We start from the raw sequence: 10,530 nt of genomic DNA, 5'->3' as shown, positions 1-10,530 counted from the left end.
GGCCGTTGGAACAGGAAAAAAATAAAACAGTACCGGGTCACTTTCTCTCTTTAAGAGAGAATCTGATCTACTCATGTCCAAATTCTGAGTGAAGTGTTGGTTTTACTGGGAGGAAATTCACTTCAGTGCATGGGCCACATTCATCCCAGACCAGTAAAACCACAGCATACACACACGCATTAAAAAACAAGTACATTATAATCACAGTCACCTGGAGTCCTGCAGGCCTCATACTATCGCTTCACAACAACAAATGCAAACTAAACCACACGGGGGCAGCGTTGCTTCATTAAGTCACTCAAACTTTAATCTGCATTTGTTTGTGTTGAACAGCAACTGTTCCTGTGTCACATGTAAAAACTGCAGACGAAGCTTTGATGAACACAGTTTTTCATCTCGGGGAGGGACCCAGAGACGAATCACATAAAATGATCTCTGTAGTAAAATATTTGTCGAAGTGTTGCAAATGAGCCGAGTTTAGTTTGTGCCGTGTTTCTCATTCTTTCTGGATGTTTGTAATTCCAATGCCTTGGCTTAAAGTGGGATTTTGCTGGCAGAGGAACACTAAGATCCAGCAAACTTATTAGTCTCAAAATAACTCCCAAATCAGCTGACTGCTGCTGCTGACTCTAAGGCTTTCTGCTCTTTGTGAATTCAGCTGCATCCTACATTCTAGGAGGATTTCATGAGTCATCATAGCAGGAATACAGCATGAAGACAGAGGACAACCTTTTGTGACAGTGTTTTCATATCAAGGTTAAACCAGCAGCGCAGGAATCCTGACTCCTTTCTAACCAGGCGGGGCCAGAAAATTCACACAATTCTTTACAAGTGGATGTAACACTCTCTTAAAAGTCAAGACTTTAACCTGAGAGACTAACTTCCTGCTTTACCTTCTGAGTATGCAAACACCTATATGTATGTAAGCCTGCACACAGATGAAATGAGCACTCAAGTTTTATTTACCCACAAACGTGAAGATTTTGCGAACGACAGTGACGCTGAACACTCGCCGCTCGATGAGGGCGTCCGCCATGACTCCAGACAGCCACGCCATCAACCAGCTGCCCAAGTACGGCAGAGAGGACAGGAAGCCGTTCTGATACAGACACACAGACAGATGTTCAGACTTTCAGATTTCTGACAAAAATACAGAAATATAAACACTGACATCAGGAAAGTGTAGAGCTGATGCTGTAGTTTCAGATTTTGGGACTTTCACTTGATTTCCTCTCTGACATCTCCACACTTTTGGATAAAGCTACATGTTTACTACCCGACACTGTTTCAATTCTTCTATTTTTTACTGGTTTTTTTTACAATTAAGAGAAAAAAGAAGCAGAGGTCAAAGATAAAACAAAGTCCTTGTAATCTATCATAATATTAAAACTGAAATTTCACATCCAAGTTTTACTTGGGTGAGTCTCATGTGTCTCTACTCTGATCTCAAACATCTGAAGCGCTTCGGTAAACATGAAACAAGTGAAGGGAAATCTCACCGACTGCAGGTCGAAGTGCAGGATGACATCCATGTAGGTGGGCAGGGATGTGAGCAGGGTGTAGTAGGCCCAGTTCGAGCACATCTGGGTGACGATGATGGCCCACAGTTGGACAGACAGCGCCATGTGCAGCAAAGGCAAGGACCAGCCATGACCTGTACCCTGAAGCATCGGTTCAGGTTAGAGAAAAATCATAACAATGTACTGAAATAATACAATTTAAGAACTTTGCAGTAGAATCTGACTGATATAGGGTTTTTAAGACCGATACTGATGCAGATATTTGACGATTTAAAAGCCAGTATGTCAGCCAATACTTTTTCATTTCAAACATATGAAACACAAACAGATTTACCCGAAGTTTGAGCAGAAGTTTATTTACTTGTTTACGCTCAGGTTGGATCAGCTGGCTGCATTTATGATGTTCCCATTGTTGCAAATGGGTGTCTTCTGGTGGACAAACCATGCAACATCAACACTCATAACATGCCTGAAGAGTGTTTCTGCTTACTTTTTCAATTTTCATTTACCAGTTGCCAAAATAACTAATGCTGGATTCTACTCTGCAGCAATAAAAACATAATCATAGACAGAACATCTGTAGGGTTAAGAAGGATTTTCTGTTTTAAGTTATTATAGGTAAAAAAAAAAAACTAGTGACATACTGGTGACAGATAGTGGTCCCCCTCAGCCTCCTAGTAGATAGACTTATGTCATCAATTTCAAAATCCTAGGTGACTTCCTTCTAGAATTATCACATACAGATGATTTTCAGATAACCTGACCTCTGACCTCAAACCTTGAGGTCTACATTCTTAGCAGATACACCCATGGAGACTTGGGTGTCCACGTCACCTGTCCGTGGACAATGATGACCACACTCCATGAGCCTTTTATGGCTGAGGGGTAAAAAACCAAACCACCCCCTCAAAAACTGTACAAAACAGCATAAAAATATGCAGAAAATGTCTTTGATTTCAATCTTTATTAGTTTAATCTATATTTATTAGTTTGGTCAAACTGAGCTGAGAGGGATTTATTTTTCACCAACACCTGAATGTCTATGTGACGGTTTGTCTGCAGTTGTTTGTACTTTAAAACCAAATCTGAACTTGTTAAGCCCTTAAAACCAAGTTTACCACAATACTTGTCCATCAGTGCGATTCCCCCTCCCCCTCCTCCGAAACCTTTTCAAACAATAAAATCTAAACTGAAACGAAACCTATTGAAGAAGATCAAACTATAATATATTTGGATCGAAAATATATTTGGATATAAAACCAACTGAGACAAAAGGTCAGCTGCGGGGAAGAGAGAGTAAGAAAAGGCAGAGCAGTAAGAGAAATGGAAACAGGAAGTCAGATAAAGGAAGTGATGAGTCACTCTTCACTGCAGGTAGAAAAGAATACACAACACAGGAGCAGGTGAGGGACAATTTTGAACAGCAATGTCATTTGTATATACACTACCACTTTTTTCCACTTAAAAAAACAAACAAAAAAAACATTTGCAAATGTTTGCAAATCTCTTTTTGGGGTTAAAAAAAGCTGCTGTTGGTATTTACTAAAGATGCCCAGTTAATCTAACAACTAAAAGGCAGGACTGAGGTCATGTGTTGCCTGTGAATCTGCAGGAGTTTCCTTATACGGGGTCACAGAGCAGTGCTTCTCAAAGCAAGGACCCTATATAGAGCACAAAATAATTAAAAAGCAGATGAGGACCAACAAAACAAACAAAAACAACTGTCACATGGAGTCTGAAACTTTATGTATAAAATAGATTTACACAAATATCTCCAGATAAATATAAGGAGTATAAAAGATATGAAGGATTTGCTTGGTCAGATTATAACAGGGTCCCCTGACAGAGACACACACGAGGATCAATGTAAATAAATATCTGTTAATGTTTCACTCATACCTGTGGTCCCACGGTTTTAATGATGTAATCTTGCTCCTCTTTGCTGATTCGGCGATGGTTGCGAGGGTCATCTGACACAAAGATAAACCAAAAGACTGCCCAGAGGCAACCAGCACCGCCTGGAAGAGGAGGTGAATGATTAAAAGAATCAGCAGATTTGGCAGTGAAAGCAAAGAGCTAAACAGTGATTGTCTTCAAGGCCAAGTCAGAGGAAAAGTAATGTTACTGTTGTCATAAACCAAAGAGGAATAAGCTCAAATGATAGACTGCCATCACTGTACATTAAAACAAGACTTCTGTGTAGCCTCAATAATACACAAATTGCTCTAAACAGTTTTTTGTTGTTCAGATGTAGTAAAAAAATGGCTTGTGGTGGCACCAGTGTGTGTTCCCCTCACCACAGATGTAGAAGACAGTGGGCCAGCCCAGCATCTGGCAGATGTAGCCAGTGAGCGGCAGGGCCACAAAGGCGCCAAAGCTGCCCCCAGACGCCGACATGGCAATCAGGCGAGAGCGCTCCAGAGGAGGAGCCCACCTAGCCCATATCGCCATCATCGCCGGGTACGTCACACCCTAAAGATGCACACAGAGACAATGTAAAGAAAATAATCTGCTCGCTGTTATAGAAGCTTTTTACGTTGGCAACTACAAACACCTGGAGTCATTCTTGATGTAGGTGTAAAAAGGTTAAACCAAAAAGTGTACCAATGGTTTTTCTTCTCGTTACATTTTTGGCAGTCATTCACAGCTGATCACGCTGGCAGAGCGAGGCCTGTATCACCCATAGGAGCAGACGCAGGACTCCTCATACCACAACTTATTAAAGCCCTAATTTGGATTTTTATTCTCTGAGATCTTGAGTTTTCCTATTATTTTCTTACCTTTCAAAGATTTTTGTTCAAGTAATAATTTATTTATTTAATCAATCCATCTTAGTATAAATGCGGTTACCACAGATGGGTGTTCAGAGCTTAAATGAACCTGTCAAAGAAATAAAGAAAAACATGTCTGGTCTCCCCCCTGTCGTACCTCTCCGAAGCCCTCCAGAGCTCGCAGTGCAAACAGCCAGTACGACCCCCATTTGGCAGCGAGAGGGGTGAGCAGAGTGAGGGCAGCCGTGCCCAGCACACCCAAACCCAGGAAAAACTTCCCCCCGTAGTGACCGGCCAGGTAGCCGCCCGGGATCTGCGTGCACAGGTAGCCGAAGAAGAAAGCCCCGAGCAGCCAGCCCTGAGTCTCAGAGTCCCAGTTGTAGTGAGGGACCTGGGGCAAGAGGACACAGAAAGGAGGCGTCACAGAAAATAAAGCGTGAGGAGAGATCTTGATGGCGGCTCTTTCAATGCTCGAGCGGCGTTACCCCGGCAGGCTGCTGGAAATTATTGCTAGTGTTCTCGCGTCCTGATGGTGGTGGACAGGCGTTGGTGACGGAGTGGTTTCCGTCTGGATCTGGGTCCGTGCTGTTCACCATGGCTACCATGGCGACGCTGAGGTTGACACGGAGACCGTAGACCACAGTGAAGCCGAGGAACATCAGGAAGGCGAGGTTGAAGCGGGCCGAGCAGCACTGAGGAGGAACTGATCACACACAGAGAAATAAATAGTGTATTTTTTTAAGAGCCTTAAATTTGGCAGATCGCCTCTTTTAGGTAATTTTCCCACGCACGTTTGAGCCGCTTCAAATACAGGCACTACTTTCAGATACCGCCCTAGAAGAGCTGCTTCCATACTCGCACCACAATGTGAAAGCATGATATTGCTTCCAATCATCAGTACTAGTACACTGGAGTTTCTGTTTTTTGATCATTCACTGGATAAAAAAACATAACAAAAAAATCCACAAAGAGCATTTTGGGTAAACTTTGAAGGCTTTGTAAATAAGCTGAATAGATAAATAATTTTCTTGACCTTATAACAAACATTTCTCTTTAAGCATTGCAGATTTTTCCCGTAACAAGCCAAAAAACCTGGCCTCTAAGCATCACCAAGATCGTTTATATCTTTACAGCGGCATGTGATTCCATGTCTGCTGCCTCATTGAGGTCTTATATGACAGGTGATCTTTAATGCTGATGTGTGCACTGAAGAACTGAAAACCATCGCTACAAAACAACAAAAGTAACAGCTTCACTTTTGTAGTCATGTTCAAAATTAGATCCAAACACTTCAGTGATACCAAAAGCAGTACATACAACCTGCTGCGTGTTCAGCTTATGTTTTCAAAGCAGATTCAATATTTCCGGTAAAGATTAACATGTAAAAAAATGTTTTCCTCACTTTCATCACTCCCGATGAGAGGTTCGATGTCCTCACTCTCATCGGAAGCGGCTGAGTTGATGGAGCAGCCATCGGGTGGCGGCATGGCAGGCGGCTGGATCCGGGAAAATATTCAGTCTGTGTCGATGTCAGTGAACCATGGTGCCCGGGACGTCTGCAAAGGCAAGATCAACTTATTAAACCACAACAAAGAGGATGTGGGACAAACACATGACAAATGCCATGGCGTGCTGACAGGCAGCAGGTTTGGACACTGTAACATGCTGACCCACACACGCTCGCACACACACACAAACGCACACAGACTGGCTCTTCCACTTCCAAAATACTTCCACATGTCTGAACTCATTAAGTTACTGATGCCCGAATTGGCTCTGATGGAGATGATGATGCTGACGATGAAGCTCAGAGAGCGTTCACACTAACACAGCAGTTATTGTTGCTGTTATTTCAGCTGCTCTTTGTTATAAATTTAAGCTTTTTGGGAACTGAGAACACAACCCACAACCTCAGGCTGACACACATCTGTTTTCACAGGTACAAACGTGGTTTTAAACAGGTTTTGTGTGACCAAAGATCAGATTAAGAGTTAGAAAATACAGACATATTAAGAGAGACAATTAATAATTAATATCAATTATCTTTAACTGATATTAGTTGGATGTAATGGAGGGATTTATTCTAATGTAATATAATAGATCATTTTATATTTGTTCCTTAATTATTTTCAAATTGTTCATAAGTTTTAAATATCTATCTAATTTTATATTTATGTTAAATTTTATTTGTTTATTTTTTTCCAAATTCATTTTTCTTATTGTATTTCATTTTTTTCCTAAATCTTCCGATTGTGCTTATACACCATTTTAAATGTTGTTTTTATTTCTTTATAATTGTATTTAATTTCTCTGTAGCTTCCTCTTTTACAAAACAAATATTATTAAATTATCAGCTGGTCCATCATCGGTGACGCACTTTGAATTGAACCACAAATAAAGTTTGATTGATTTCATTAAATCGTGGTTACCAAAGTCAGTGTATGTCTGAAAATTAACACAACAGCTATTAGCCAAAACATTAAAAACACCAATAGGTTGAAGTGATAGATCGACAGTTTTTAAATACAATAATATTCTGCTGGGAAATACAGATGCAGAGGTTTCTTTGACATTGCAATATTGTTCCAAACACCCTGTTGGACGGGAGAGGAAAATTCGTAATCCAACGCTGCAAAAACTGCTGAAGAACTTTAACGATGCCAATCTAATCAAGAATCCTTCAAATGTGCTGGAAAAATCCGGACCCATGGATAAATATAATAATTTTAATAATAATCAATGTTCAGTCTGTCTGAAATAAACATGAAATAAACATGAAATAAACGTGGATCATCGTGGATAATACAACACAGAAAAGCTGCAAAATGAGACTATAAAGATTAGATCTAAAGCAGAATGGAAAACACTGACAGTTGACTTTGCTGGAGTATGTTTGTTATGAGAGAAGATGACCTGAAGTGACTTTTAGTTCCTGCTTAGTTCCTGCATTTCGATCCTGCTCCTTACAGCAAGTTTTTAAAAGGCTCTGCAGAAAAGATGACGTTTTTATAAAACCGTCATCTCTTTCGAAGTCATTTTGTTTCTGTCTTTTAAGTTTAAAGACATAATGAAGAGGTAAAATATAAAATCGGGACAAATGATGAAAACGTTTCAAACAAGAGGAAAACTGCAGAAGATTGTGGAGCTGTGCCAATTGGCCGATCAACAGATGAAGCATTTGCTTTTCTTTCTTTTGACCAACACACAGATTTAGCTGTTTTCCTTCTCACTGTTTTTGTTACAAATAAAAGTTTATCTCTATCAGTGAAACTCCAAAACAATTCCTGTTACTTCCTCACATCCTCTTTCTGGGGAACGGCTTCCTAAATATCATGACTTTAATTATTTACGTGACATATCATAGTAAATCTTAATTTACTTGAATTTTAGACTGTTGGAGTTTGGGTGGGGGATTTCTTTAAGCTTTTATTATCCAGAGTAGAAGAGTGAAAGTCTGGTAGACTGCAATAAGAGCCATTTATTATGAGTTTAGTTAATCATCTCTGCATCTCAGTAGAGTCAAGTTCATATATTTTGTGACTCTGATGCTCATCCAGCAGCTTTTAGACACATGAGACTGAACTTTAAATGTGTTTAAACGCCCACACGACCCAATCGAAACCCTGTAGTTAAGCTAACTACAGAGTTTTATAAGACAAAGAGGTCAAGATGTTCTCACATAAGAAGTGAAACTTGGTGTCATGACAGTGGCCTCTCTTATCTCATCAATGAACGCTCGTAATCACTGTGAATAAGCCTTTGAACCACAGCTGCTGTCTGGCACACTTGGCTGAGATGATTAGGAGTTCACCTGGTCAGTCAGTCTGTGTGTTTTAGTCCCAAACTGTGACTCAGACGAACATGTCCTAGATTTCAAAGCTTCAAAGACGTTGGACTGAACTTTAACGGAGTATAAGTTTGTGAGAGGTTTTCCATCAGTGGTTACTTTCTCCAGGTTGTTTTTTTTGATTATCCACTTTTTGGGAAAAAAGGGAGACATCGCCATTAATTTGTCCTTAACTTGAGGTCATCCCCTCAGTGTTTTGAAAATAGATCCACAGTTTATGGTGCAAAAAGGTACAGTGAAAAAATAAAAAGTATTTATTGTTGCCTACAGTTTTGGTTCTGATGTCATGGTCATTTGACTTCGAGCATCCTGTTCCCATTTTTTGTAAACGTCCTGGTGAAATGTCATTACTTTTTGGGTTCTATTTCAGTTTTATTTTAGTCTCTCACATTGTTTCCACTGTCTCTACATCCAGTGTGAGTCTGCTCATCTCTCTGCTTTGTTTCTGCCTTTCAGTTGTTTCCTGTTTTACTTTGATAGTGTCAGGTTTTCTCTTCTGTTTTGCTCTGGTGTTTGCTGTCATGTGTGCTGTGATTTCCTCGTCCTCCTGTGTTTCCCCAGCACCTTGTGGGTGTTTTTGGATTAATCTTTGCCCCCCCTGTTTTCCACTTCCACTTTGGATCCAGCTACAGCCTGACATGTTTCTTTAATAACAATAATTTATGCAAATAATCAGTCATTAAATCTGCAAAGAGTTTAATATTTTTTAAATGTAAGAAGTTTTTTCCTCTTTGATTTACTTTAAATTTGCCATGTCACTCTGAGAAGTAACCGAACTTGAATAGCCAGCTGTGTGGAAAAACACCTGAGACTCTCACTGAGTAATGACACTTAAAGTCTGTACTTTTTTATAGGCTCACCTCTTTGTTGTAATGCACCATGAACTTTCCAGATTTGTATTTTCAAACTTATAGTTACCACACACACAAAAAAAGAACTAAAACAAAATAAAAAAAATAACCCTGAGAGAAAGTGAGCCCAATCAGGATAAGAATATTAGAAAATATCCACAATTAATATGACCTTTAAACAGGTACTTTAATCTGATTATTATCAGTTATCCTCAGATGGCTCCCACAATGTGTATTCTGTTAATCCATTTAAGAGTTTTGTATGACAAAACTTATATTATTGCCTTTACCATGTGATTCGTGCACTCCGAGTGAGCGTGTGTGCAAATGTGTGTGTGTGAGAGTCTATCATGATCCTCAGAGCACATTTCACCTCTTCAGGAATAGTAAACATATTATTACACTGACTTTTTCTGCTGCTTAGTTTGGAGGGAACTGGGTTTGAAAAGGTAAAGACGGATAACCAGATCTCAAATGTTCATATGCATAACTTTATGTAAATCCACACAGCTTCGAGGTTTGGCAGATTATATTCCCATCCATAATTGGAAGTTAAAGTTTGTTTTTATGTTATTGTGTGATGGACTGTGTAGTCCAACGTGATGCTGAATAAGTCTTATTATCAGCACTGGCAGAGAAAGATAAAACCTCTTAAAGCATTTACATAAACTTTTGGGGACCGCCTACTACAGAACTTGTTGTCGTTTTAACGAGTTATATTTTTTATATATATATATAACTCAATATAAATCCAACTAAATAATATTTAGAAACAGCATCTGTTCATCCTTCAGTAGATGTAACATGAATATCATTAAATATTTTAGGAAACGGAGCTAAATCACCTCATCTTTCCCACACTGAGACACACCACAGCATGGTGTAATATGTCTAAATAACGTAACTGTAACTCTACATCAACATTCAGACACATTAAATAAGTGTTAATATACTTAAACGTTTCCAATTAAAGCTAGAACTAGCTGTTAAATGCCCTAGCCAGGAAATGTTTGTTAACAGCTCAGCTACAATGTGTCACTGATTAACCGGATATCGATCAAAAGCAGCTTACCTTGTTATATCAGCTTACCTTGTTATTATAAACTCTTATTCCATAGGGTTTATTGGAGGTAGAAGCACAGGAGGCTTAACACTTGACACTTGTCATGTTGAAGCCGGCGAAACAATAGAAACTCCTTTCCGTGCTGATGTTTTTACACCCAAGTCATGTGAGCCCCGGGAAGGGGCCGATCGATGGATAAACCACGCCTAGTTTTAGACTATCCAATGACTGCAGCTCATATGTTTTATAAATCGGACGTTGCGCTGGTAGCGCGCTTCCGTGAAGGCTTGCGTTCACCTTCCTGTGTTGCCAGATAGGGGTGGCAGCAGCGAGGCCAATCCATTTAAATATAGAAACTAAATTACACACAAAAAAGCAGAGAAGTTGCACGTATTTATTTGTTAGTTTAATTTGACTTTTTTTTTCCTGAGGGTGACTATATCTCTCAAGAGTACCGTGAATATGCCAGTGTAGAAAC

The 10,530-nt window shown here is 39.6% G+C and overlaps 1 protein-coding gene across 1 annotated transcript in view; it reads right to left on the bottom strand.

Annotated features, from left to right (window-relative positions):
• LOC102212441 (sialin) overlaps positions 1 to 10,269 on the bottom strand; it is a 12,060-nt gene extending 1,791 nt beyond the window's left edge. The window contains exons 1-8 of the mRNA XM_005739825.1: positions 10,080 to 10,269; positions 5,694 to 5,847; positions 4,777 to 4,994; positions 4,449 to 4,682; positions 3,818 to 3,992; positions 3,420 to 3,538; positions 1,500 to 1,661; positions 971 to 1,099 (exon numbers count right to left, since the gene is read on the bottom strand). Of these exons, the coding sequence (XP_005739882.1) occupies positions 971 to 1,099; positions 1,500 to 1,661; positions 3,420 to 3,538; positions 3,818 to 3,992; positions 4,449 to 4,682; positions 4,777 to 4,994; positions 5,694 to 5,778 (1,122 nt within the window). The 5' untranslated portion in view covers positions 5,779 to 5,847; positions 10,080 to 10,269. The remainder of the gene's footprint in view (positions 1 to 970; positions 1,100 to 1,499; positions 1,662 to 3,419; positions 3,539 to 3,817; positions 3,993 to 4,448; positions 4,683 to 4,776; positions 4,995 to 5,693; positions 5,848 to 10,079) is intronic.
• Positions 10,270 to 10,530: the final 261 nt, after the last annotated feature.

Source organism: Pundamilia nyererei, unplaced genomic scaffold (genome assembly GCF_000239375.1).
Source record: "Pundamilia nyererei isolate P.nyererei 1_Seehausen unplaced genomic scaffold, PunNye1.0 scaffold00093, whole genome shotgun sequence".
Classification (NCBI taxonomy): Eukaryota; Metazoa; Chordata; class Actinopteri; order Cichliformes; family Cichlidae; genus Pundamilia; species Pundamilia nyererei.
Note: the sequence above shows the minus strand (reverse complement) of the source record. Positions and strands in the feature narration are given on the sequence as shown.